The sequence below is a fragment of the Apteryx mantelli genome, chromosome 17 (genome assembly GCF_036417845.1).
Source record: "Apteryx mantelli isolate bAptMan1 chromosome 17, bAptMan1.hap1, whole genome shotgun sequence".
Lineage (NCBI taxonomy): Eukaryota > Metazoa > Chordata > Aves > Apterygiformes > Apterygidae > Apteryx > Apteryx mantelli.
Genome location: NC_089994.1, coordinates 14,093,789 through 14,121,189, shown reverse-complemented (window position 1 = coordinate 14,121,189; position 27,401 = coordinate 14,093,789). Strand labels below are relative to the sequence as shown.

The window sequence follows — 27,401 nt, the reverse complement described above, 5'->3', positions numbered from 1 at the left end:
CCTTTAAAATAAAGAATATAACAAAATTGATCTATAGAATGTCCATACATCTGTATGCCCCGTTACACAGCATTCCTGCTCTTTTATTCTTGATCATCTGAGCTCTGGCAGGAATATATTTACTCACTGTAAAGCCATTAAGGGTCTGGCAGAGCATTAAACCAGATGCTTAACTTTAAACTTATGTTTGAATCTTAGTAGTGTTAGGGAACTAAGTATGTACTTTCCCCCACTGAAGTTTGAAGCAGAATTATGCAGCATGTTGGCTGTGGAGGCTAGGCTGGTTTCAGCTACCCTCTACCCCATCTGCTTTTTTTCTACCGCTTCTTTTGTTGCATCTGTGTCCCAGCTCTAAATTTCAGCCATCTCAGGCATCCTGCAAATCGGAATTCTGCAGTTGACCTCCAACCTGTGATGCTCTCACCATCATTTTTAAGGCTTTTTTTGGATCGGAAGATCCAATATAAGTTAACATGTTATGTATTCATAGGTAAGAGAAGGACCAATAAATGTTAAGCAATTGAAGCATTTCTGGTATTATTTTAAATGCTTTGAATAGAAAAATTCTTACTGCTTTTGAAAGATGTAGTCCCATTCATACACTTATTCATACACTGTAGCATAAACAGTGTATGTTCTTTTCCACCTTCTTTTTTTTTGTGTGTGTATTTGCTGCTTGTTCGTGTGATTTTTGTGAATTAGCTGGTTCAGTCACTCTGACTCTCAGAAGCCACCTCCCTCCCATCTGTATACTGCATCTTGTTGATGGCTATTCACTTCCTTCTACCTCTTTTCTGTCATTTTCTTATTCCAGTTTATTTTTAGTAATGAAAATAGAATATTATAACTGAGCAGTGAACTAGAGGGGCGGTCACACAGAAATGATAGTAGAAAAACAAAGCATTTGCAGGCAAAAAAAAACAAACAAAAAAACTTCCTTGGCTTCTTATTCCCTGAGCTGACTGGTTCAGGAATTAGTTGCTTCAACAGTTTGTGTCTGCATTAAATCTTTCTTCTCACAGTACAAGCTTTCTTCCTGCCTTGAAGTCGTTAGCCTGCAACTGTGATTACACAAACTGCAGCCTGCTGCGAAGGTGCAGAGGGTGCAGAGGAGAGAGGAGAAGGGAAGACTAAAGTGCAGCTTGACACGATCCGCTGCTATACGAGATGTTCTGCCTTGTTTAACTCTGGCTATGCTGTTCCAACAACTCTCCACATTAAGAGGCATATCTGCGTGACAATATTTATCTTGGAGAGTTCATCAGTGCGTCATCTGTGTGCCAGCGGTGTATCCCACGTTCAAAGTGGGATGGTTGGGTGGGCAGCATAGCAGTCCTTTTTCCATCTGCACTTTAGAGAAAGCCGTGGCAGCCCAAAGGCCGGTGATGTACAGAGTTGCAGCCTGAGAAGGGACCGTGCCTCTCTGCATAATGAAATTGCCACTGGCGAGGAGGCAGGATTTACCCCCGAGATAGCAAAGACTGATGCTGTAAAGAATGCTGTTCCTTTCTGGATGCCGTGAAGGCTGTGTTAAGCAATAGAGCTAGTAGGACTGGTTGAAAGAATGTAATTGCAAACTGAAACACTCAAGGTTATATTGAGCAAAACTGTTGGAGACTATATACCAGTTGAGTAATGCCTGAGCTTCCTCCTTTACAGACATTGCAGACAGTGCTTTTAAAACACCTAGGAATTGTCTGAACACAGAGCTTCACATAAATATTTTGAACTCAGAGAGACTCTGCTTGTTTACAAGGTTTGGAGGTTTTGTTGTTGTTGGGGTTTTTTTGGCAAATGCAGAAAGATATCAAGGATATTTCTATGTTTTTGTAGAAAAACACATATTATTCCACAGTTGGGATTATAGAAAGTTATTGAAATAAGAACTTGCTTATTTAATCACATAAATTAAATAACCAGCATAGTAGCACATTTCAGGAGTAACTTTGAAAGTGTAGTACTTCCCTCTTCTACTATAGCTACTTAAAAATAATTGAATAATTTCTTGTGCAATTTTATTTGGGAATATTCTGCAATAACCACTACTGACCAGTTTTCCCGCATAGACAAGTCTACATACATTTGACAGCAATCTTTGAAAAGGTTAGAGGTAAGTGGGGTTTGTTGCATGCCTGATGTGTCTGAAAATTCTATTACGTACAAATGTACACTGTGGTTTTGAAACCAATTATAACTTTTCTGTCAGAACCAGTATTTTTGGAAACTAAGACTGTCCTGTATTGGGAAAACTTTTTTTCTATGGAAATATTTTCTTTTTCCATGTGATGAGCATGTTAATGATTATGAGAAATGATATGGATATAAACGAAAAAATATGTTTCTACTAAACTGGTAATTGTGTTAATTACAAAATTGATTCATTGATATTGTAAATATTCATAGTAAATATAGTTTAAATTGCTGACTTTGTTGGCTTTTGGTCTTAATAAAACATTCCTTTCTAATGGCCTGTTGTGGTTCTTAATAGCCAAAAGGAAATCATGCTGATGACCATTTTGCTATACTAGATTTTTTTTAAAGACTGAACAGGTTTTTTACAGTGAACTATGAATGTTACTTTTTTTTCTCTTTCTCTTTAAAGCCAGATGCTAGGAAGAAAATATATGTCCAAACTCAAGGTGAGAGTTTTGAAAGAGTGACTAAGGCATTCAATTGATTTAAATCCTGTTATTTAGTACCTGTATGTTTATATATGTGTCTTCTTTGCCCAGGAAATATTTTGCTTAAATGGGAATCGAGTTTGAAGTCCTGGCTCCACTGAAGTTGTTGAGCATTTTGCCATTGACTTTAATTGGAATGTTATTTCAATCTGTTTAGCCTACATTTTTCAAATCATTTGGTGCTTTAAAATTTTTTCCCCGGGTACCTTACAGTAGGAATCTAAAAACTAGGGTAACTCCGAGCTTTCTCCAAAGCATACAGAAGTCAATGGGCTTTGGATTAGATGCTCAATATGATTTCACACAAGGTGTTGAATGATTGTTTGCTGTAGCGCCAAATTCCTTTATGTGCTCAGAGTTGAGTTCCCAGAAAAATGACATCAAACAAGTATCTAATCTGAAGTATATTACTTAAGTGAGTAGTTCAGGGAATGTGCAACTCAGCATTTTAAATGTGATTGCTTCAGCTTCTTGTCCCAGTTTTATATACCTAAATTAACTGTCTAGAGATTGCTAAACTCATTGTATATTAGATATTTCACTTTACCTTTCAAAGAAAATAAGATTAGTTTCAAAGGGGTTATTTTGGAAATACTCCTTATGAGAAGTATTTAACCCATATTTAAGCCCTTTGTGGGGTTGTAGTTTACTAGGACATTAAATGAATAGTTAAATTAATCATTTAACTACTAAAATAATTCTTAGCATAAGGCAAAACAAGTAAATTAAATTAACACTCAGTTTAAACTAATATTTACTTTTTATATAAATTTATTTTACTTGTTTTGCCATATACAGGCATACCTCAAAGATATTGTGGGTTCAGTCCCAGACCACTGCAATACAGCAAATATTGCAATAAAGTGAGTTACGCGAATTTTTTGGTTTCCCAGTGCATATAAAAGTTATGTTTACACTATACTGTAGTCTATTAAGTGTGCAATAGCATTGTGTCTAAAAAAACAATGTACAAAAGGTGACACAGACACGAAGTGAGCACATGCTGTTGGAAAAATGGCGCCGATTAGACTTGCTCGACACAGGGTTGCCACAAACCTTCAATTTGTGAAAAACACAGTATCTGCGAAGCGCAACAAAGCAAAGCGCAATAAAACGAGGTATGCGTGTAGTAAGGATTTGGGGATGAGCTGAGCTGTGTCTGTTTGGAATAACTGGAATAAACCATATCTGTTTAATAGTATCTGTTGGAATAATTGGAATAAACCAAATTCTGTACCTGTTTCTGTTTTGGAATAATAAGCTCCCTCACATAATATTATCTCATATATAGATTTTTAAGAGGCCAAATTCAGCATGGTGTAAATGAGCATAATTCCCTGGGTTACTGAAGAAATTTATACACTACATGATTGTGTTCACTACATGAAGAAGTTCTTCTTCAACCTGAATACTGTGGAAATGGTGTCCAGGCAACTTGGCTGGGAAGCTTGATATGGGAACAGCTATATCTGGAATTCAGTGTGCTTGACAGAAACATTGTTTTCTCAGGACAATACTTCAAGAATCGTAGCTCAGCCATCCAGTGACCAGTAAAACATGTATTTTTTTATTTTTTGAACACAGGAATTAAGACTACACCCAGTGAAACTTTTGACTGGTATAGATTTCTACAAAATGCAGGTAAAACTCACTTTTTTGCTATATTCACTGTATTAATGCTTAATAGATGTCATTCTGGAAACAATTTTAGAATATGAGGATTAACTAGTTGTATAATAAAATGGCTTAATGATATGAAAAATATAAAACTCATTAGATTCAGGTAGGATATCAAGCGCTACTCAGAATTCTGCTCTGAAATGTTATTTAGTAAACTACCCGTGCGGCTTCCAGATTGCAGGTGTCTGCAGTATGAATTGCAGCTGTGTACTGCGCTGTGTGAATTGCATGAAAAGATAAAATGGTCATGATATATGGTTCAATATCCCCTAGAAGGTAAGTTAGACCAAAGCACCAATACCTGACCATGCTGTTCTTTACAGCTGTGTGATAGAAACTGGGTATGTCTTTTGCAAAAGAGCACATGAGGTGAAGAAGGGAAATATGTATTGATGTTTCACTATTTGGTCTTGATCTAATGTCTTTCTCTGTTTCACCAATGTAATGGCATTTAAGGCAGGTGGACTAATTTAAAGTCACCTGATCTTGGCAATAACTTAATTGCTATGGCCACCTTGCCCCACAAGAAGAATTTGTAGACATTTTACTGTGGGAAAAAATTATTTCAATATTATATTCATTGGTCTGATCTCTGATAGTACAGCTGTTTCCTCTGTTACAAATGAACCCACACTATTCAATTGCTTTATCACATCAGTAAATGTGTGCCATTATTCAAAACCAGTGTCTAATTTTAAATTGAGCATTGTGAGGTTATTTCATTCTCAGTAAATCATGGCACACAAGCACAGTGCCACTAAGATTAATAATTTTCTGAAGTGAAATGATTTGCCACTTGCTAGCATAGCCCTGGTGTTGATTGAATCTCATGTCCAACCATTTTATGATTAAACGAACAGTCAACAGATTGAGGAGAGGGAAGCTCCCCCTAAAGTGCATTTCATCTGGTATATTAGAGACAGTTTTTTACCTAATGTATACTAATGCAGAAGTGCAAAATAATTTAAAATGCACATGAAAAGCAAACTGCAATATGACTCCAACATCTGTGTCTGTTAAATAATAACTTGAAAACTGGCATCAAATTATTCAGTACTGGGTTTTATGACTGTTTCATCTCATTTATCTTATCAGTCTTGCCTCTATTTCCCTCTCTGGTGGCAGGCTACAATTACCACTTCTCTTAATATTGCATATGGAGGCAGGTTTTTGGCTCTACCTTTTGCTTACCACAGACTAATTAGAAGTTTCCATTGAATTGCTTTTCCTGGGATTTGCAGTTTCAAAGTGCTTAGAATGTTTAAAATTCTATTAAACTTGGAACAATCAGTAGAAAACTATTAAAAATTGAAGACAGTTTTCCATAGAAGAATACCATTTGGATAGTGTATGCTTACAAAATGAAGTACGCTTAAAAAGATCCTTAGCTTTTATGCAGATAAAGCTGTCCAGTGTGGTTCACCTCATGACATTTATCTTTTCTTTTTCTTTTTAAACTTCTGTCATGAATTTCTGTTCCATATCTAAAGGCAATTAATGATTTTTGTGGGAAATATTTCTCCAGGTAACTCTTGCCTGTATCTTTAGCAGTGTCCTTGGACTTGTCAAATTCAGGATTTCCAGGACTGGCTGTAAAGAAACAGCATATAACCTACAGTGCAAATTGCAGTGCATTTGAGCTGCCAGTGATAAGCATCCTTGATAATCAGGCCATACATTGTCGAGTTATTCTTTAAAATGAAATAGGGCCTTCAGAAAATTTCAAGATTCTTTTATAGAATAGACTTCATATGAATATTCTTTGTATAGAATTTCTCAGTCGTAGAAAAGCCTTAACATTTGACTCATGTTAAATATCACACCACTACATGAATAGTCTCTGTAAATCCGTAGAATGGCCTCAGAAAGAATTTAATGTTAGATTCAGTGTTAAGTGAGAGTGGCAGAATGTGGCAAATATGTTTTACTGTCAGACGCTCAGACACCCTTCCCCCCTTCCCAGCCCCCAAATGTGAATGGTACTAAAATAAAAGTTAAGGAAACTCAGTCTTTTTTAGATTCCATTTGATAGTTTGGGTGGCTAATATATATGGTAATTGCCTAATACAAACTGAAGCAGTGCTGTGAAAAGGTTTTTATTGTCGTCATTATGGGTGCAATACAATCTCAGCACAGAAATCATGGAATTAGTATATTCTTCATAGACTCAGCAGCTGACTTAAGAGTTGCAGTGGTGATGTTTGTTTAGAGTTACTGTTCTTAGCTCCTAGCTTCAGTGTTTTCAGTGGCTGGCTGTTAAAACATTTATTGACTAAATCTACAAAAAAGAGAGCTTTTAAAGTTAATTTGCATTGTAGTTGTAGTCAGCTTCACAGTGTTTGTCTTATAAGAGAGAGACTATAAACAACAGTAGCCAAACCAAAAAGCTGAACCAAGCCCAAATTTCAGCAGAGACTTCAACAAGACAACTTTTTCGGTTTGTTTAGTAACTCAGACTATTTAGGAAAGTACTGCAGCCTATCAGTCTGGAGGCCAGACCAGCTGATCAAAATAGTCTTCTCTGACTTTGTCATGTAGAAACCTATTTACAGCATAATCAGTTTTGTTAGCAATTTAAGATGCCTGTCTGTGGACTTCAGAGAGACAATGAAAGTTCAGGCTTTTGCAGAAAATTGAGTGACATAAAATGACAAGACAGTCTAAGTAAATGCGAAAACTGAGACTGACCTTCTCTAACAACTTAGCTCAAGGATGGAATATAACTATGTAAGAACACAGAGACGGGCTTGATGTCCTCATACCTTGATGAAAGCTTTCTTTTGATTTCAGTGGAATGTGACTGAAGCGCGTAAGATGTAAACCCTAATAAACACTTAGACATCGTGTGATTAGAAGGGGTGGATAACTAATAGTCTATGCTAATGAACTGAGAAAGCTCATCTACCTGACAGACAAGACTGAAAACTGATTTCCTGGAAGGTGACATGGAATCATAGGATAAGATGCTTACTGTACTATCAAATAAAATGTGGGATATGCTTTTGGTGTTTGATTTTTCTACTCTCAGATATTTTCTGCTTCATAGCAAGGCTAATTTCAGAGCTTGAAAAGTTTACATGACCTGTCGTGGCACAGACAGGATTTTACAGAGGCATTGTATTTTCCTACAGCTGTTCAGGAAAAAAGGATATTCATAAGAAAAATTAAGTAATAAAAGTTCATGCAGATATACAGCTGACTATAGAAATAATGATATGACAGTAGCAGTAAACTGTGTTCCCCAGCAGATCTGAAAGCACAGACTTTCTTTTATTATCTGGTCTGCTAGAAATAGTGAGATACAGCAAAAAAAGGAATGCTGGAGAATCTTACAGTCTAATTTTTCTGGATTAGTGACCTGCCCCTGGAAGTCACCAGGTTCTTTCAACTTTTGTTGTCTTCACAAACATGTCGGCAAACTCCAGCAAATATTCGGTATGCTGTTCACATATGTCTGAACACTTTGGATATAGGGATTTCCGCCACTTCCCCTTAATTTCTGAGAAACAGATTGCTTCATAGAATAAAAGCTCAACTTCATAAAACACATAAGAACATGCTTAAGATCTGTTAATTACGTTGCTGAAATGAGACCTAATTTGACTAATAATTGGCTACGTTCTGTGTCATCAGTGACTTCAATTACAGAAATTTCAGAATCAGTATAAAGTAAGACAGAATGTTGAAGCTGGACACTGCATATCAAACGGTGGAAAACTTGGCTTGTCTGAGCAACCTGTTTTGAACAGTTGACTTGAAAAAGAGACGTAGAATTAATGTTTAAACATCTTAAACAGAAATCAGACTCTTGGTGCCAAGAGACTAAAAGAGTTAATGTGTGATATTTCCACTGTGTGAACAAAGAGATGAATATAAAGAATAAGGAAGAATTAAAAGACTTTGAGTATCAAAAATATTTGCCAGAGTTGGACAAATTTATACATGATTCAAACTCAAGAAAATAAAATAACCAGCCTAGAGGCTGAAATCTCAACAAGAGACCTGTAGATTTCTTCTTCTAGGAGATCGGTTAATACTTTCAGATGTGTTGGAGACAGATAAATGAACAATTTTCAAGAGGAATAAAAGACCTACTGTGGTTCAAAGTAAATAGAAGGGAAAATGAGAAAGGTAATTCACCCTCACTATCTCGCCAGAGCTTAGACTTTGTTTCTGAACAGAAGAGGATTTGGATGGGTAAGTGCATGTGGACTTGGTATTGTCCTCTAAAGGTCCTTAGAACACAGCTGTGAACTTGAAGTCAGGGGTTGGAAAATTAATCCTAAAAACTTTTATTATCTTGGACCTATTATTGATAAGAACTGTTTTGACGGTAGGCAGTGGTTTTTTATGTTACTGGGAAATCTTTGCATCCTACGTTATAACCTACAAGTACAATATTGATATACTGGATAAACATATTTAATCCCTAGCACAAATTGGATTTTAAGCTATAAATGAATGAACATGTTTTAAGAAGTTTTGTTTTTTGGGGTTGCAGAGTCAGGTCCAAAATAATAACTTTGAATAAAAATACCGTTGTTTGCTTTTTTTGTTTTTTCCCCTCCATAGAGATTTTGAAAACATCCTATAAAAGCACAGCAAAGAGTTTAAATAAGAAAAATATTTTTATTTTCTCTATTTGAACAAGTGGTGAGAAAATAGGTCACATAAGATACTCAAACTGCTACTTTACCTCTCAGCAAACTAATGCTTGCTATTACTCATTCACTTAGAGGCCTGCAGCTTTTCAGTAAGATTAAAGATTTGCAGTAAACTTTTTTTTAACTGTACATCCACAATTACTAAGCTTTTTTCCTGATTGTAGCTAGAGGGATGGAGTTAAATGAATCTGCTCTTTCAAAATCTGTTTGGATGATATTTTTACTTATTCTTGCCTTTCTGATAAAAACAGTGTGTTTACTGATGCTTCAGAAAAAATTCTAGTTTCCATGTTATCTGTTTGTTTTCCATGTTATGCTATTTTGACATCTAAGATATTTTAAAAGGCCCATGTGTAAACTATCATAGTGTATCTAAGGCAAGCTCCTTTACCTTTTTTTTTTTTAATAAGCACGGTATTTCTAGAGAAGATTGTTATTTTGCTCTAAAAAGACTTGATGTTACAAACACAATTGTACAAGTTTGGATAAGGATTAAACTAGGAGCCAATGAAATCTTACTGCTTGTTTGCATGCTTCAGCATGAAAGTGTTGCATTACCAAAATGTTTTTCCCTGCTCCTAGAATACTCCATTCTCTTGTTCTGTCTTTCAACTGAAGACCACAAAATAGTTTACCAAAAGTTAAACCCAGGGCCATTGCTTTATATCAAGCAATTATTATTTCTGCTTGCAGATGAATTGGTAAAAGTTCAGATAGGTAAGTCTAGATTTACTGAGAAACTTTCTCCAGGCCACACTATGACTCAAAATCACAGCCAGCAGAAGAACACGAGTCCTGACTATTAATCGCATTTCATCTATTAGACAATACACTTTGTGCCAGGTTCCAATGCTGTCAACAAATACGCTAGCACAGTAGTTTGGTCCCCTTTCTACCATGCAGTTCCACTCTACGTTAGCCTATGCTGTATTGCTGTGTTTCAGTTTGGAGCAGCATAATACCACTTCTGCTCTAGCCTGAAAAAGGAGTTCTGCCTGCCTGCGGGGGTCCCATGTCAGTCTTGATCTGCCACTGGCTCTGACTCATTTCAGCTCACCTGCAGTTCATTTGTCACCATCCCTGTGGTCCTGTGTGGCATATCAGGACAGCATACTGGCATGCTGATGAGAGGAATGAGTTTCCATAATCCTATCAATCACTCTTGTTGTTTTGACCTCTCACATCTTGCTAAACAGGTGTCCTGCTAAGCAGGCTCAAGACTGGCCATGCCTAATGCACAGCTGTTTTTTACAGATAAGGCCAAAATAACAAATCAAACTGGGCCATAGACTAGTACTGACAAGGCACGTTTAAAGGAGCGACTTTTACTGACACTAAACAATTATTTTTGACAGTGACAGAGGTGTTGTTTGGAGTGGCAAGACTTACATTTAGTGTGTAGCAGTTCTGAAGGATGACCGGACAACTCGTACCATGCAATCTTTTTATAATTGTCCATGATTATGTACAAATCTTTCCATTTTCTGTTTTCCTTGCAAAGCAAGTGTAAGATGCATAAGCCAGAAGCTAATCAAACACACGATGCTGTTTCAAATCTTTGCTTTGTAACACTAACAAAAACAGGGAAAAGTAGACACAAGTGTTTTCTGTTGCCTGGGGGTTTGCGTGACATTTGAACAAGATAGTGGCACACTGAATGTATCAAAAGTGCAAATCAGCTGATTGTGCCATATTTATATATTTCTATCTCAGAACTGAAACACACTTGGCAGTAAAATCTTACTATAGATTAAGTAGACTTTCTGGGAAAGGCAGAGCTATGGCAAAAAATTCAGATAGCAAAAGTCTTGTTTAAGCTCAGGGAAAAAAAGAAAAGATGTCTTCTTTCAAGTATCAGTTTTCACACAGCTCATAGGGCTGTAGCTTGTGAAGGGCCACTGCTGCAGTTATTCTGTTAATGTGTTCCCCTTATTAGTGTTCTTGTGAGGACAAAGCATACTAAAATGATTGCTTTCTTGTACAAATGGCGAGAGGTTTTTTTTTTTTTTTTCCTCACAGCAGGGATTGTAGCAGGTTTGAGAAAGCAACAGGTGGGGAAAAAGCTGATGGAAGCATCGTCTTGATGTGTAAATTAACCATTTTCAGTGTGTGGACAGAAAGCTAACGAGACACACTGAAGTGCTGCTTCAGTCTGATCTTAAGCAGGCACAGAGTGAATGTATTCCCAGCAGCAGCCAGCGGCGGTGATGCTCTGGTAACAGTCTTCCCAGGAATGTCTTTATATGTTTCTAAGTGGATTGGGTTGGGGAAAGTCTGGCTGTAAAAATGAATTAGGTGATGACTAAGATTTAAAACATACAATAAAATAAAACTACAACTGTTTCTCGCCTCACTAAATTGAATGGCAGAGGCAGGGTAAATCCTTCCTTGAATAGCCCTTCTCTGACAAGTTTTAGAAATGCCATATGGCACAGTCCAGTGTGCCTAATATCAGGTGTTCAGAGAAAAGTGCAAAAAATTTCATAATAGACCGGTGGGGTTTTGTAAAGTTGCACGAAGGGGATAATCTGCCAGTGAAAGTTGAGGCTTGGGAATATCTTTTCAAAAAAATAAATATCAAATCGGTGGGCTCTTCCCATAAATAAATGTTAATTGTTTTAGCTAATCTCACTAGTGAAATAATTAGACTGTTTTTCATGAGATTCTTTGAAAGGGTACCTTTAAATGCCACAGGAATTGAATGAAAAAAAATCCAAACTACAAAGTAAAACTACTGTCTGTAGGGCCTATTTCCAGTTTCTCTTTTGGGTTACGTTTTTTTCTACAGGTAGCAGAGTGGCATTCAGGACTAGAGCCGGTCTGTTAGGGATTTTCATTGTCAAAGTACTTTAAACTCCCTATCTACTAAAATGAAAAGACTGAAAGCAATAAAATGTAAACAAAAAGATGTTAAGAGATAAAAAGAAGCAGTTATTTCAAACATAGTTGATGTTGTTTAGGGTTGCATCAAGGGCATTATAATTCTATAGTCTCCAGGTGAGAACAGTGAAATCTGGTTACTCACTACTGTCTGGCTGCAGTTTCAGCACTAACATTGTTAGTTCTAAAATAGCAGAATTGAACATCAGTAGGTGGGAGTTCATAAATTAAAGTGAGTTATGGATAGTTAAAAATGCAATCTGACTTCTGATGACACTTTCTAGTAGTTTGTTTTGTGTGAGTTTAGGTCATGAATTGGAATCACTGCTGCACTGCATAAAAACAGTATTAATGGGCCATTGCAGCAGAAGAGAGGGCTTTTTCAATCCAAATGTTTGTGTATTATAGATTACAAATTATTTCTTGGTCCAATAAACAGTAGCGTATTACTTACCTTGTCTGCTGCAGCTACTCTTGACAGTTCAAGCTATTTAAATTAAATCAAACTGACTCAATAATGAACTCTGTGACAGGGAATATTTAAAAGTCCCTGAACTGGCTTTTAATTTTAAAAGCAATAGCACTTGAATGTTGTAAATCACCATGCTTCTGATTTCCCCCTCCCCCTGCAATAGAGTTTTGATACAGAGCGCATGTTAATCTAGTTCCTTGACATGAGGAGGGGTATAAGGGTATTCCTGGCCTATTTCTTCCAGGGCCTGGAATAGACCCTTCGGTTAAGTTAGCACTGCTGTATACAACATGGCGAAGTAAAGTAAATTGGTAGTCAGTTTGTGTGATCTTAATTATAAATTGCATCAACTCAGTGATGCTATGTGAGGCAGCTCAGTTGTTCTCAGAAGGTGGTGACGGTGCCACCGCAGTTATCCTTCCTTTATTAATCTTAAATCCCAGAGATAGATAGAAATTCTGATCATGCAACAGCTCCTGCACCAGCATCACCCTCCTGGCAGCTGTGCAGCATCCTCCCAGTGCGGGAACCACGCATTAATGTCCCACAGTCAGCCTGCTGCTGAAGAGGAACGGTTTGACAGGCCTTGTTGAATTGCCTAGTGTTGGATGATATATGTCATCTATCCTTGCCATGAGCTCAATAAACAAGCGAAGTGAAGGATAGCAAACTGATTTGTGCAGTAAATCAAACATGAAAATTTCAACTCCTTGTGTTTATTAAATTATGGTGGCGTTCTATATGCTCATTCAGCAATTTGTGTATTATTTTATCATGAACACACTTTACCAAAGTTCATCACATAGTGACCCTTCTCCAGAATTATGTTCTGAATTAATTGTGCTGTCATAGAGCCAATGGCAACTGCAATATCATGCATCAGATAGATAGTCTTTTCTTCTTTGTTTAATATAGCCTACAAAATGAACTTTTTAATGTATTTTTTTTCTGTATTTGCTAATTTATTTAAGAGATATTTTGAATATTAAAAAAAAGCATGTTGAGATTTTTTCCAAATTATTTTATATTTTTATTTCTTCTTCATAGAATTAAAATAAATGTTTTGCAGTAATTTAACTTCTGGTTAGCTATTCTGTAGCAGTGCTGGCACTGCCGTTGAACATTGACCCGATCTTTTACAACAAAATGTGTTTCAGATCAAGAGCTCTTATCTCTACAGACAGTGATTAACTGAGCCTCACAATATTCTTGAAACAGGTGTAGAGTTGTTATGCAGATGCATATTTATTCTTATTAAGAGTAGAAAATTGAGAAATGCACTGATTTGTATAGTTGTCCAGGCAGCCAAAGCTGGGTTCTGGTGTCCAAGAACACTGGCTCCCAACTTCTTTTTCCCAAAGCCTGCACATTCTCTGCTTCTGAAAATAAACTCCTGTGTCCTGTAAAATGGTATGTATGATTAAGTTCTCTATTGAATTGATTTGAGGATTGGTGTGAGAGCAAGAAAGCCTCAATATTAATCCCACTTCTGGTACAGATTCACTCTAAGTACAGGGCTTCAATCTCTGTCCATATTCATTCCATCTGTAAAAATAGACTAATATTTCAAAGAGGTGTAATGATTCCTATTGTGCTTTGGATCTGACCCCTAATGCAGGGAAAGTGCTTTGAAAATGGATTGTACTTACTATTGTAAGTAGAGCTACTGAGAAGCTGTGAGTTTTGCTACTGGATTTTTCTTTTTTTAATTAGAATGAGTTTTGATTCAAATCACAAATTTATCAGACCTTGCATCTGCTTCTATGCCTGCACTGGCTTTTTTTTCTGGTTTTGCTAATAAGAGCAGTGCTGAAGTTAGTTTCCTTGCAACTGCGCAGGGCTACCAGGGTCTGCCAGATACACTTTAATAAGGATCAGGGACTTTGAGCTTTCTGGAATAATCCCCCAGAATTTGGTGGAAATTTATGGAATCTAATTTCCAAATTTAACTGACTCTACTGAAATTGTTTCCAACTGAAACCAAAGGAACAACACTGAGAATTTTTCAGAATCCACCCTATTACTGCTGTTATTAAGTCCTGTTGTATGTGCTCATGCATGAAATATTTACTTTGAAGATGCTTAACTTTGCTATCTGCATTCAGATTTTTACAATACTTTGTTTCAGACATTCCTACAGATGTGGACAATTTACACATTTTTCTTCTGATATGTGGACTTCGAAGAATCAAAGACCCTCTCTATTTAGTAGATGTATTTTCTGGTAGGTGCCTGCTCTTTGAATATCCTTATGTTGTCCCTGGATGCATTTCATTCAGATGCATTTCTTTTACTGTTTGTAAGTTTGGTATAAGCTGTTTTATTCATTGCAAAAAACTTCATATCATATTTATATTTTAAAAAGGAAATGCTCATGTAACTATTGATCTGTTCCACACATTATTTCTGTACTGTGTCTTTTCCTGCCTCCTGGGAATAACAGAGCATTAAAATCAAAGCAATATTCGATGCTTTTACTTGTTGACAAAACTATTTTGCTGCTGCATACAATATTAATGGAAGACAAAAGAAGAGCTCACCTACTTTAAATAAGATTTTAATCTTACTGCCCTGTGGCAGGTGCACTCATTTGCATGTGTGCTAAGGTATACCATTAAAGTTACAAGCAAGTCTTACCACCCATCCTTATGGCTCAGTACTGTAAGCTAGGCTGAGTTTTTCTCATAGTCACGTGGGTGACTGTTTTGCCAAGTTTTGAACTTGTGGCTGTAAAAGGTTCAGATGTTCCAAGCTGGAAATTTAGCTTCAACTATTCCATTTATTTTTTTATGTACACCTTCGCCACCTTCTAATGGTTAATAATACATGCAGTTTATTAAAAGCAAGTAACTGGTCTTGTGCTAGGGATCTATTCTGATATTTGAGGAATGGCAGATTTCTCTTGCTTACATGATAACGTAAGTATTAAATGTAATGGTTGCAGTTGTTTCCACACGTTCCTTCACACAGGAGGGAAAATCCGAATCATTTTGGCTTAGTGGCCACAGTCACTGTATTCTATAAAGTCTTGTTCTCTTGAGATGATTGAAAATTAATATCTGAGCTTAGTTAAATAACCCTTGAATCATAAGAGACTGCATGAGGCAGAAATGCTAAAGACTAACTTTCAGATATGCTAATCATTTAATTCTGAGTATTCAGTCCTTTAAGTGATATTACAATATTTGCCTAATGCTACCTGCTTTATTCATGCAGCTATTTACATTGATTTCAGAGGAAGAAGACTATTCTGTGTGCTTTTTAAATATTAGTATTTAAAATGACTATTTGTGATTAGTAAAAAAAAATATTCTCCTGTTCTGTTTTAGACTGGCACAGAAAGGAACCCAGCATCCATCTGGGCATAATTGGACCTGCAGTAAGTTGTTATTGTAATTATTAATTTATTAGTTTGTTTATTACTAAATATTTCCATTTACTCACATATGAGATACTTCCATAATTCTTTCCAAATGGAACCTGAGTCAGAGGACTTCTAACTTTTATAAAGATAACAAGGTACAAACCTAATAGTTTAAAAAGCTGCTTTCAACAGCAGCCTATGTTGTGGAAGGGGAACAGACACTGGTGTTGTGTTCTCCAAAATTCAGGGTTCTGCTATTAGCTGAGGGGCCGCAGTCAGCATTTTTCGTACCTTGCAGAGCTTACATTTCTGGTCCCGTGTCTCCAGTATATGGACTGTGTAGGCTTCAGACTCCAACCCTTATTTCTGTCTTGCACTGCATATGAATTTGACTCTCTCATTACAAAGAATATTCACTTAGCATAATTCGTGTGCTAAAAGGGAAAGCAGCTAAGAGGGGTTTCTAAGAGCATAGGCACTGAGGTAGCCCAACTCTATTCGCTTAAGTTTTTTTTTTTTTAATGCAAACTGTCATCAGTGGAGTACCTCAGTGGAGTTTACAGCAACTGAAGATTTGTTCTACAGATAGTGAATTTTCTTGTTCCAAAGGCTTGGGCTAGACACATTTGGAGTACTTAATTTTTGTGTCTAGTTCATGTGTATCACTTGGTAATGCTATTCATTGATTATGGTCTCTTAGAGCAAAACATTTAGTGTTACATTTGACTACAGAACCAGCTTTTGAAGATAAAAAGTGTCAAAATATTTGGGTTTTTAAGTCAGATTCTTTGTACCTGTTGGATAGTATGAAGTTTGTTAGAAAATCAGAAAGCAGTAAAAATGTGATCTCTTGCAAACTTAATACCAGAAATGCCTATTTCAATATAAGTAATTTATAAGCAAGCCTATCAAATATTTTGAAAGGCAACAGTTACCATCTAAAAATATTTTTAGCAAGTATTGTTAATGAGAATTTTTTAATACTGTGGAAGTGATATCACATGCTCATTATTCCCATTCTCACATCTTTTGTTCATGTGGAGGTATGTGTCTTTGTTCCATTCCATTTAGATTTTGATGCCATTTCTGGCGGTCTGAATTTGTACATAATTAACAGTTGTCAGCAGGTGCAAAATGATGTTAGGTTTCTGTCTGACACCAGTCAGCAAGGACAGAACTCGAGCTGACAAATAAAATGGGTGAAGTCTGTTTCGTATTTGGAGTCTGCACTAAAACTTGGGTTACAGATGTCTGAGAGAGGAGGTGGGGTTGAACAAAAGTTAAAAAATCAAAAACCGGAGTTATTCTTATATGTCCAAACCTCAGATTAAGCTGACATCATTTATTGGAAATGAATTATGCATATTTTAGTACAAGTGCTGGCTAATATTAATGTTCTGTTTTCATTTTTTTTCCATGGATTATAAGGACCCTGTTTGACATCTACATTTGAAAGTTATAACTTCTAATTCTATTTTTCACAAGCAAGTCAATCTGTAAAATGCCTGCTCTTTTTTAGTTGCTAACTCTCGTTGGGCAAAATGCATGGTTGGATTGCCATCTCAAAATTTTATCATGAGTTTTGCAGCAATATGTTTTGCTTATCGTAAAGTCCTGGCTCCTGAAAGAGTTTAAAATCACAACTATCACAGTCATTATCATGAAATTACCTTATTCTCCTAGTTGCAGAGAAAGATGTGAAAATGTGGGCTTAAATGTTCAAAAACCATGAAGATAGACAAGAAAAACAATTGCCCTCTTCCCCCCTCTGCCTCCAAATGATTTTTAAATCAAGTATCATGACTTTTTAGCAAGTGGCCAGACTGAACATCTCTGAAAAAGGAAGCATGGACCTCTTTAGCTAAGTCCAAGTCTGCCTTAAATGCTTAAAAGGTGTTAAATGTGTTGCAGAAATCCTCTGCTAGCCCTCTGCACATGATAGATTTCTTTTCATGTGGTCTTTTAAAACCCATTTGAGCATGCACCACCAGTTTCCGGTTATTACCACTCTGAGATCTGATTTCACCTGCAGAAATTGAGGCCTTTAAATAGAAATCTTCCATGTACATGTAAATGATGTTTTTATGACTTTTGTTAAGTATAGTGCTAAAAAAGTACAAACTACCAAATTAATTATTATTTTCAGAACTATGAGATGAAGAAGAATAATCCCCACATCTAACTCTAACCAATACCCTACCTAAGTATTTGCCAGCACAGTATTTGCTGTGGGCCGGATCCTCAATGGTGGTGAATGCACTGAAAATTGGGATGAGTGAGAGGGGAAATAAGTCTCTGAGCCATCTAAGTGCTTCTCCCAATTCTGTGCAGAATGAGGTTCATTTATGCAGCTTCCCACAGCTCTGGAGAGAGGGGCTTTTTTATTTTTTATTTTTATTTTTTAAAAGCCATTTTTACATTTCTATTTTTATCCGCATTTTTTCCACGCTAATACACAAAATGATTTGAAAGTGAACTGGTGTGGAAGGTAAATCTAGAGCAGGTATATTGAAGTTGTGCTTTAGAATCAAGAGATGCACTTGCTGCCTCCAGTGTGGATTTTAGACATTTTGGTTCTCTTTCATATTTGTTTTAATTTTTCATGAGCTGTCATTACAGTAAGTTACCAGAAATAACCCTATGGCAGTGCATAGAAGGAATCAAGGACTGAACCTCCTTCAAACATTTAAAAACGTATTCCTCTCATAGTATTAAATTATTGTTAAAGGAGGGCCAATCAGAGAATTATTTTGTGTGCTAAAATAAATCTCAGGTGCCTTCCATGTGTTTAGCTCTACTGGTGTTTAGCTCTGCTTTTCTTACTCACATTAATTCTCAAACCACACAATCCTAAGAGAATCAGTGGCACTACCTGTGAAGCAAGTCATATTTATTATGAATATTAAAAAAAGAATACATTAAGAATAATATTAATTAAGAATAATATTAAGAATAAAAAGAATAAAGCCCACATGCTGTTTTCTGCTTTGCTCATATTAGATTATTGGCCTTTTCTTGCATTTGCTAGGCACACTTGTCTCAGGATTAGGTCCTGTATAATGTAGCACTTCCGGCATTTATGTCCTCCTCCAATTTTCCTTCTATTTCTGTTTTAAATAATGAAGCAATTTGAAATAATAGCTAATTTTCAGCAAGTCTACGTTCCAAGAATAGAAGCTTATAAAACCTTTTAAAAGTTAAGACCACAGAACTTGTGTTCAGCTGTTGGGTAACCGCTTGAAGCCCGCTTTGTATGCTCTGTGTAATTCTTAACCATTCTTGTAGACAGTACAGAATATTGCTGTGTTTATAATGATACTGTTTTTCATTGACAGCTATTTTTCAGCTGTCCAACTTCTTTCCATGCCTGTTGATACAGTTTTAGTTGAATATCTGCCTCCAGAGATGGAAGGACCTATCAGGTCATGTAGCCCATCTCCTTATAATATATGACTGCTACCTACTGTATGTTTTCTGGGTGAATTTTAAAATGAAACAACTAATGTCACTCTCACCACTTTTTGGAAAAATATTCCATGTGCAAACTTCCTTCAGTATTGGAAAGTTGCTTCTATATACAACCTTTATTTGTTTTTCTTAATTTCACCATTTCTCTGGCATACACCCCACAATCTTCTGCTGTGCTAAGTAATTCCTCACTGTCCATCATGACAGCATTTCAGTAACTTGGGCTCTATCCCAGTCGCTTTCCCTTAACTGCCTTGACAGTGTTTATAAACTTGGGGGTTTTGGTTCATCCTTTGTATGTAGAAACATCCTGCAACTCACCTGGCAAATAATAGACCCTTAACCCCACTTCCACAAGTGGTCAATGCAACAAATAAATTTTGCATAAATGTCTGAACTTACAATTTCATAAAATATCTACAATTTAAACTTAGTTATTCATAAAAATGTAGATCTAAGGTAGTGATTTCTTCCTTTCTCTAGAACTGTTGAGGCATGAGTTCTGTTTCTGGCTGTCACTGATTTGTTGTGGTATCTTTGGGAGCATTATCAAATACAGTGATGTACATCTTTCTGCTGGTGAACGTGGATAGCAATAGTTCTATATCTACATATGTATGAATTTAGACACACACGTGTGTGCACACACATGTGCATTTATATATATATATAAAGGTTAAATCTATTTATTAGGTTCTATTTACAGATTTTAGAATTCTGATAAGATGTTGGGCATGCAAGTGATCAGGATGTATAGATAATTAATATTTGCTTAGAGAGAATCTAGTACCTCCTTATTAGAAATATGGAAATCCTTGATAATGTAAGTAAATCATGTGTTTTTGAAAATGTATGGACAAAGAAAATTAAAATTCAAAAGGATTTGGTCTAGATCAATCTGAAATTAAAAAATAAATATCACCTGTCTTTTTCACCCAAAAAATTGTTTCCTGTCAAGAAGGATGTTTCATTTGGTGCATAATAGAATGGTTAACTTTTGGTCATATGTAATAAAAGCCAAAAAAACAAAGAGTTAGGACAATAGCATTGCTCACAGTGTCACTTTTCTTTTACTCAGGAAAGCAGAATGCAGGATCATCAGTCAGGTTGTAAAAGGCTGGATTCAAATCCATTTTATGCCTAATTCAGAGCATAATCTCTTATTCCTTAGAAAATTCATTTTCTTCACTTTTGCTTTGTTCACATATTTAAGCAGTCTGTATTCTGCTCCAGAATATCCCACAGCACAATGATTAGGAAAGTCAGATAGGAGACAATGATAAAATTTAAAATTCCTTAAGCCTGAAGAGGAATATGAAATTCTGCCAGCTACATTCTAAATAAGTGTCCTACTCACTGAGATGTTTTTGAAAGGAAAAAGAACTACTTCCACTGTTATGCTGACAACTCTTCTAACCCTTTGTTTCCTTGGTTTTCAAGAAAACCTTTCTTCAACTGAAATTTTGTTAGAAATATTGAAATTCACTGTTTCAATATTTTAAAAATGGGTTGCCAATGTTTGTTTCAGATTTAAAGTTTTGCTAATTTAGGTCCAATTTGCCAAATTATTTCAGCAGATGATTGAAAATTATATTTTTGGCAAGTTGTTAGTTGTCCCACATTGAAGTAGTAGTGCTGCAGGTTAGGTCAGAAGACGTTACATTTTCTGAAGTATGGAAAAGCCGGTGTAGAATGCCTGAATTCAATATGTTAGTCAGGTTCCTAAACTTCTGGTGCATTTGCCGCAGGCAGATTGCGTTCTGCTGCAGACAGCAGTTGTGTTTTTCTGGGGATGCTCATTCTTGCTGAGCCTGCTCAACAATTGAACAGATAAAAATTGTAATGTGGGGTCACCTGCTGCTGTGAATAAAGCCGGTTCCTTTCCCAGCGATACTGTCAAAACCTTGCAAACCGCAGATACCGAGCAAATGCCCTATCCGTATTAAATATGTTTGCAGAAATAGCTTTTGACTCTGTATTACTCAGGGCAGTCTTCTGACAGAACTTTAAATGTACTAAGATCTGTTTTTTTTTTCTGCAAAGCTTAATAAACCACAAAGCCACAGTAGTCCCGACATCATAATGAAGATGTTTCTGCACCATTTCTTCAGTTTGAGTTCACAGCAATTTAGCGTAGTGTGTTTATAGAAGGTCCCCTAGATTTTGATCACTGTAGGTCCTGTGCTTAACAAGAACCTTCATCTTTGGACAACATTTGTTCCGTGACTTTTTGCAGTGTCAAACGTGTCCCAGATGTTTCTTTGCCTGTCAGGAGAGTAGAACTTCCTTAATAGGATCCCTGGTCCTGTTAGGTGTGGTTTCTTGCTATGTACCCACTGCATTGTCCATGTGTCATCTCATCTGTTCTGCTAGAAACTGTTCATACCGTGCAAGCTGCCTTCCTCTGATGAAATATGTAGCTCTCTAAAGGCTTTCGCTGTGTTAAAGAACTGTGCACAGCGGATTGTTTAACAAAAAATGATAGGTAACTTATGAGCGTATTTGCCTGGTGCATTGATAGATAACAAACTAAAATATGGCAGGAAATACCCCTCTATCTGTAGAAGGAACTGGACCATTGAGATACTTTGGGTTGAAATAAGCCTGTCTTTTCCATAGTTTTTTCTGAGAATGTGCTAAGTTCCCAGGCATCCTGCCATAGTCAGTTGGCTTAGGAAGCATTCACATCTTTGAAGTGCATTTCCAACTTACTGAACAGCTTATATTGTATCTAATTTTCTGTTATAATGAGACTGTGGTTAGATAACTGTGCCCCCTCAAGTTCCTAAATGTAGCTCTCAGGGATCACTGTTGCTTTTCCAAGTATTGCTACACCCATCCTGAAAGTAATATTTTAACTGAATTTTCATATTCAGGCCAGGCTTCTTGGAATATCTACCAACAGAAGAATACAGCTTAAAGGACTGTTGTCAGATGGCAATTTCTTGGCTTCCACATGAATAGATAGGATAGAAATTAATATCTTACAAATTTTATGAGTCACAGGCCATACTTCTTTTTTTCATCCTTCTAAAGGTAGAAGAGCAAAAGCCCATATCTCACGGCTCATTAAATCACTTGCATGTACTCCATTGATTTCAATGGAAACACAGTATAGTTCCTCCTGAGAGGAACTTGACATTAAAATAGTACTTTGGGGAGAAAGCTGAAAATGTGTTTATATAGAAATAGCAATCATGAAGTTCAATATAAAATATCTAAGGAACCTGTGAATTGGCATATTGGTTAGAGTACAGGTCGCTATCATACTCTGTTGCCAGGATTAGGTATTACTTCAGGAAAGGGCACCTGTTTTCTCCCACACTGTTACTGAAAATACTTTCTAAAGCAGTTATGTGAGCCTTTTGTTTTTTATATGCAATAGGAATTCATTCCAGAGTGCAAGAGTGAGTTGCATGAATCTTTTGATTTATGAAGCCCCAGGTTTCATGACATAATTATTCTTTTGTTCAAAGTACACAATCATAGCTATAAAATCACTTCTGACTTTTTTCCAGAAGTTTTCTAAATTGTTCTGTTACTGTTTCTGTCTTGTAATTTGTAACAAAGAAATAACACATTAGCATGCATTAAAAAAATAAGCCATGCTGTCCCCAGTGCTTTCAATTGCTGTGTGCTATGCAGCCTGTCATAAATTAAGCTAATATATTCAGTCTGCCTTAATAAAAACAAGTCCAGTGCTGTTCTTCATGTCTAGTTAAGGATTTCCAAATTCTGTTTATTTCTTTTAAACATGTTAAATGAGAATAACAGACGTAGTTAAGCTTTGTAAATAAACTTGCTGGAGTTAATTGCCTGTCTTAAACAATTTTTAATAATTCTAGCTTATTTTGTATAAGTTTGTGTTTATTAATTTTCAAGCAAATTGCATAATGTTCATAAAATCTCTTTGACCGTCTCAGTTTACATGCAGGTTGTTTCCTGTGTTAACTAAAGCCTGAAAAGTCCCTTTTCTTCCTCACACTGGTTACCCCATACATAAAGGGACAATTACTTGGCACATCAGTGCATTGTTCCTCACTTAGACAGTAAGTTGTCAAATCAGTCATTTGAATCATGATAGCATTAGCAGAGCAATCGGAAACCAATCCTTCATTCATTTTAAGTAGATCTATAGCTATTAGAACCTGCAGCCAGAGGGGTGTCAGAGGACAAGAAATGAAACCTCCCTTTTGAGGGTATCCCAAAGCTACCCTGAATTAAGAGTAGCCATGTAAAGCTTTACGAGTGGAGCAGTCAATTCACATGCACTGTCCTGAGCACCAACATCCCTAGCAAGACGTCTGTTCTAAGTGTCAATCACTCACAAGAGCACCCATCCCAAGAATCAAAAGTTACTCTACCGAATTACCTGTCTCTGGTATGATTTTAAAGCTCAGCTTACTCATGCATTTAAAATTTAGCAAAAATGCGCTAAAACTGATGTGCATTTGTTTTTCTCTTCTGGGTATTTCAAATGTATGCTGTAGTGCTAACGTAGTGCCATATACCTATGTATATATTTCTTTCTAGGTTGATCCACTTTTTACAAGTGAAGTCAAAGAAAAGGTTAAAAGGTAAGAAGCTAATTTTATGCCTTTTATCTGCTTCAAATTAAAGCTGCTGGCTGGCTGGCTGGCTTTTTAGACCATGTGCATAAACACTCATTTGTATATACAATAGACATAGATGCACTACTCTCTGTATGACTAAAATGAATGTGTTCTGATAATTTGGCACATAATGTTCTCAGACCAGATAGTGTATACATTTTAAATTTTAGGATAACCAGTAGATCTCTTCATGTTTTGTGTTCAATCACATTTAGGTTTCGATTTTGATTTAGGTATGATTTACACTTATTCTTTTGGGCCTTTTCATTCTTTCTTTTACTTTGACTTCTGCAAGATTTTGCATGCTGTTGGTGGGTGAGCGAGTAGGGGGACAAGATAACCCTGAGTAGCTTTTTTTCTGTTTCTAGTTTATGCACTTCCTAATTGAAAGGTATAAATTTCAGAGAAGAGAGGTTTTATTTTTGTTTTTTTTTTCTGAAGTAAATAGAGTTGCCTGGCTAGAGCAGAACAACCTTCTCTGATTGTTAATATTGGTTATATGCCTCAGAGTTAAAAATCTGCATAAAGTATGTGTTTTGCAATTCCATTTTCAGAGAGAGAATATTTTTGTTGGTTCCTTTCAGGTTATTAATGGAAAATGTCTCCTGTAATCATGCTTTGATACTGCAGTTGATATAGTTATTTATGTCTACAGAAGCTGGGTGTTACATACTGTGGAGTCAAAAGAGCAACATTTAGCCAGGTCTAGTTGACAGGTAGCTGGTTCAGGGTCAGATGCACTTGTGCTCACACCTGGCTTAGTGACCTCATGGAGAGGCAGGCGCCTCTGTCTGAACCATTCTGGCCATTTTCCATCATTGCCCTAAGTTTTAGGGAGTAAAATTCTTAGAGCTTATACTAGCAAGTGTCCTAATTGTGCGTGCCTTATTTCTAGGGCACCTGGAGTACATTTGTTACAGGAGATGTCACAAGATGATCTTCATGCTGCTATGAAAAGGTGCTTTGCTGTGGTGAACAGCTCCATTTCAGAGGGAATGTCTGCTGCAATTCTGGAGGTAATTGCATCTTTGCAATGAGGGTGTTCAGTGAGGTTACAATGAATCTGAAATAGCCTTTTATCTGTGGAAACACATGTCAACGTTTTATGTCCCCATTTTAAAGCTGGTGAAGACTAAACTAAACTATTTCTTTTTGCAAGTGTCAGTAATTAAGTTTTTTTCCCCCCTTAAACTGACAGTTTTTTATGGTTTGTCTAGTTATTTATTTTTAAAGGACACAATGTAATTTTTTTCAATCCTGTTAAACTAACATTACAGACCTGAGATATGAGAATTATTCTGATTTATTGGGACTGCTACTATTCTTGATTCAATGTCTACTTCCTTGTAATGTTGCTAGACTAGACTTCCATTTATTTTTACATCCTTTCACAAAGCAATCTAAAAGCTGTGTTTGGTTATTTAATTCTGAAATGATTAATGATTGAATGACATGCTTAGTTAATTTTTTTGCCATTGGTACCGTAAATTAATAGTTTAATAATAATAGTTTAATACTGAAAATTAATAGACAGGTTTATTTCATACCTGTCAAAGCAGGGCCCTGCTTAGTATCAAATGTTCTCTAGGAAAGACATAAATGTACTTAAAGTGGAAGTTCTTTGGGCAGGGACCTTCTACTATTCTGGTTTTTTTTTAGTGGCTGCTGAATGTTGGTTTATCATTGATGATCACAGAAACTGTTACATGATTTGTATTAATAATGAATCTCCCATGCTGTTTCTAATGAGTAATCACATGTTGCATTTCCAGCATGCTTTTCAGCCATACTAAGTTCTTCATAAGAAAGCTCACTAAGTGAGCAGCATAAGAATTCTGAAAATTAGGTGATGCTGAGATGGCAAACGTGCGTTTCCTTTCTGAAATGCTAGTTGTTCAGAGGTGGATGCAGATGCTGTTTCCCAGCAACAATAGTATAGAAACAACAATTATGACAGATTGTGACATTTCCAAAGTTATCCATGTGGCAGGCTAGACAAATTTTTAATGTTCAGTAGTTGTTGAGATGAAATGGAGCGTGCCAACACAGTACACAGCCACTAAGTCAGTAACTGAGAGGAGTAAATGTTAAGTACCTGTCACCTCCTTTGTCAGGAGACCTTTTCTTCAGGACTACTCACATAACAACAGTTGACCAAAAATCAATCTGATGAACCTCCTGTGAGTTCTAGGGAGTTAAAGAGGAAGAAAAAAGCCCAAACAGAAGGAAAAACCCCAAACAGAAGTCAATTCAGAGACAAAGTTTCTACAGTAGAAGTGCAAGTGTGTTTGGCATGGTTTAAGTCAGCAGATGAGAAAAGTGCGAGCTTTTGAGCTGTCACAACTCACAGTTTACCACAACCCATTTCATTTTATACTGGTACACCAGGATGTAAGCAGCTAGTTGAGACACTTACTGTATTTTCTCAAAGACTTTTCTGGTAGCTCTGCTACGGTGCTGCCTCTTAAACTGCTCCATTAATGATAGAGTTCATGTGCAGGTGCACTCAGCATCGTAAGAGTTTTGCTCTCAAACAGTCCCACATTCAGTTCAGAACTATGGGGCTATCGGTGAGTGAGATGGTAGGTGCTGGTGGCTGCTCACCTTTTATGGTAAGTTTTATGTTGCTGTACCTATCTCTATATATAATTATGTAAGAATTATTATAGAGAGCTATAAAAAAGGCTACATATTCTTGTTTGGAAATTATGATCTCCTTCAGGAAGATTCTCTTCACAGGAAGAAAAATAAATCTATACCCATAGGCATAACCCATTTCTTTTCCCCAGCCTTGGTCCTGTATTAGCCTAGTTGAATAGTGGAGGAAGGACAGTCTAATCTCTGAAATGATAACTCATGGCTTCAAGTTTATCATGGAAGTCCTGTAACAGTGATAAAGAGAGCTGGCATGCTTTCAGAAGCCTGAGCATGCTACTTCAGGTGCATATCTGTTACAAGCAAATGAGTTACCAATTACAGGTGGGTGCACGCTGCAGTCTTGCATTATAGGAAGGAAGGTCTGATAGACACAGCGCAGATGTAGTGAGACAACAGTTCAGTTCCCAGTTCGGTCAGGATTTTCATGTGCCATCTTGGACAGATTAGTTGATCAATCCTATGATGTCCACTGTTTTCCACCTGCAAAATATGGATCATTTTTCACATGGCAGATGTAAGAATAAAATCTATTGTTGATTCTGAGCTGCTCAAATATTACAGTAGAGAATGTATGGGTGTCTGCTGGACCATTATCTGTTGGTTAAACCCTGTAGAATTAGGAGGAAGCTCGGGTTAGATGATTAGAATTTCGGAGCTGCTCCTGTTAACTCTACAAGCAGAACTGGGTTGTTAGCTATCTATTGAGAAACTACCTGAAGCTTGCCCTGTTAGTTACTCCGACCCATTTGAATGCTTCTTCTAAACCTACAAGGATTTTGGTATTGTATGACTATCTACTAGACAGTTGTATGGTGGGATTTGATGACAAGCTTATAAAATATCTTACTGTAAAAATCTATCTCTCAGGGGAAGTGTCAGTCTAATTAAGTCAAGTCCCTACTGGAGGCCAACGGTAGGAAG

The 27,401-nt window shown here is 36.5% G+C and overlaps 1 protein-coding gene across 5 annotated transcripts in view; it reads left to right on the top strand.

Annotated features, from left to right (window-relative positions):
- Positions 1–27,401, top strand: part of GLT1D1 (glycosyltransferase 1 domain containing 1) — a 66,903-nt gene that overhangs the window by 23,940 nt on the left and 15,562 nt on the right. For all 5 annotated transcript variants that reach the window (XM_067306738.1, XM_067306737.1, XM_067306736.1 and 2 more), the window contains 6 exons: positions 2,603–2,639; positions 4,266–4,322; positions 14,506–14,601; positions 15,707–15,756; positions 23,743–23,786; positions 24,718–24,838. In XM_067306738.1, the coding sequence (XP_067162839.1) occupies positions 2,603–2,639; positions 4,266–4,322; positions 14,506–14,601; positions 15,707–15,756; positions 23,743–23,786; positions 24,718–24,838 (405 nt within the window). The remainder of the gene's footprint in view (positions 1–2,602; positions 2,640–4,265; positions 4,323–14,505; positions 14,602–15,706; positions 15,757–23,742; positions 23,787–24,717; positions 24,839–27,401) is intronic.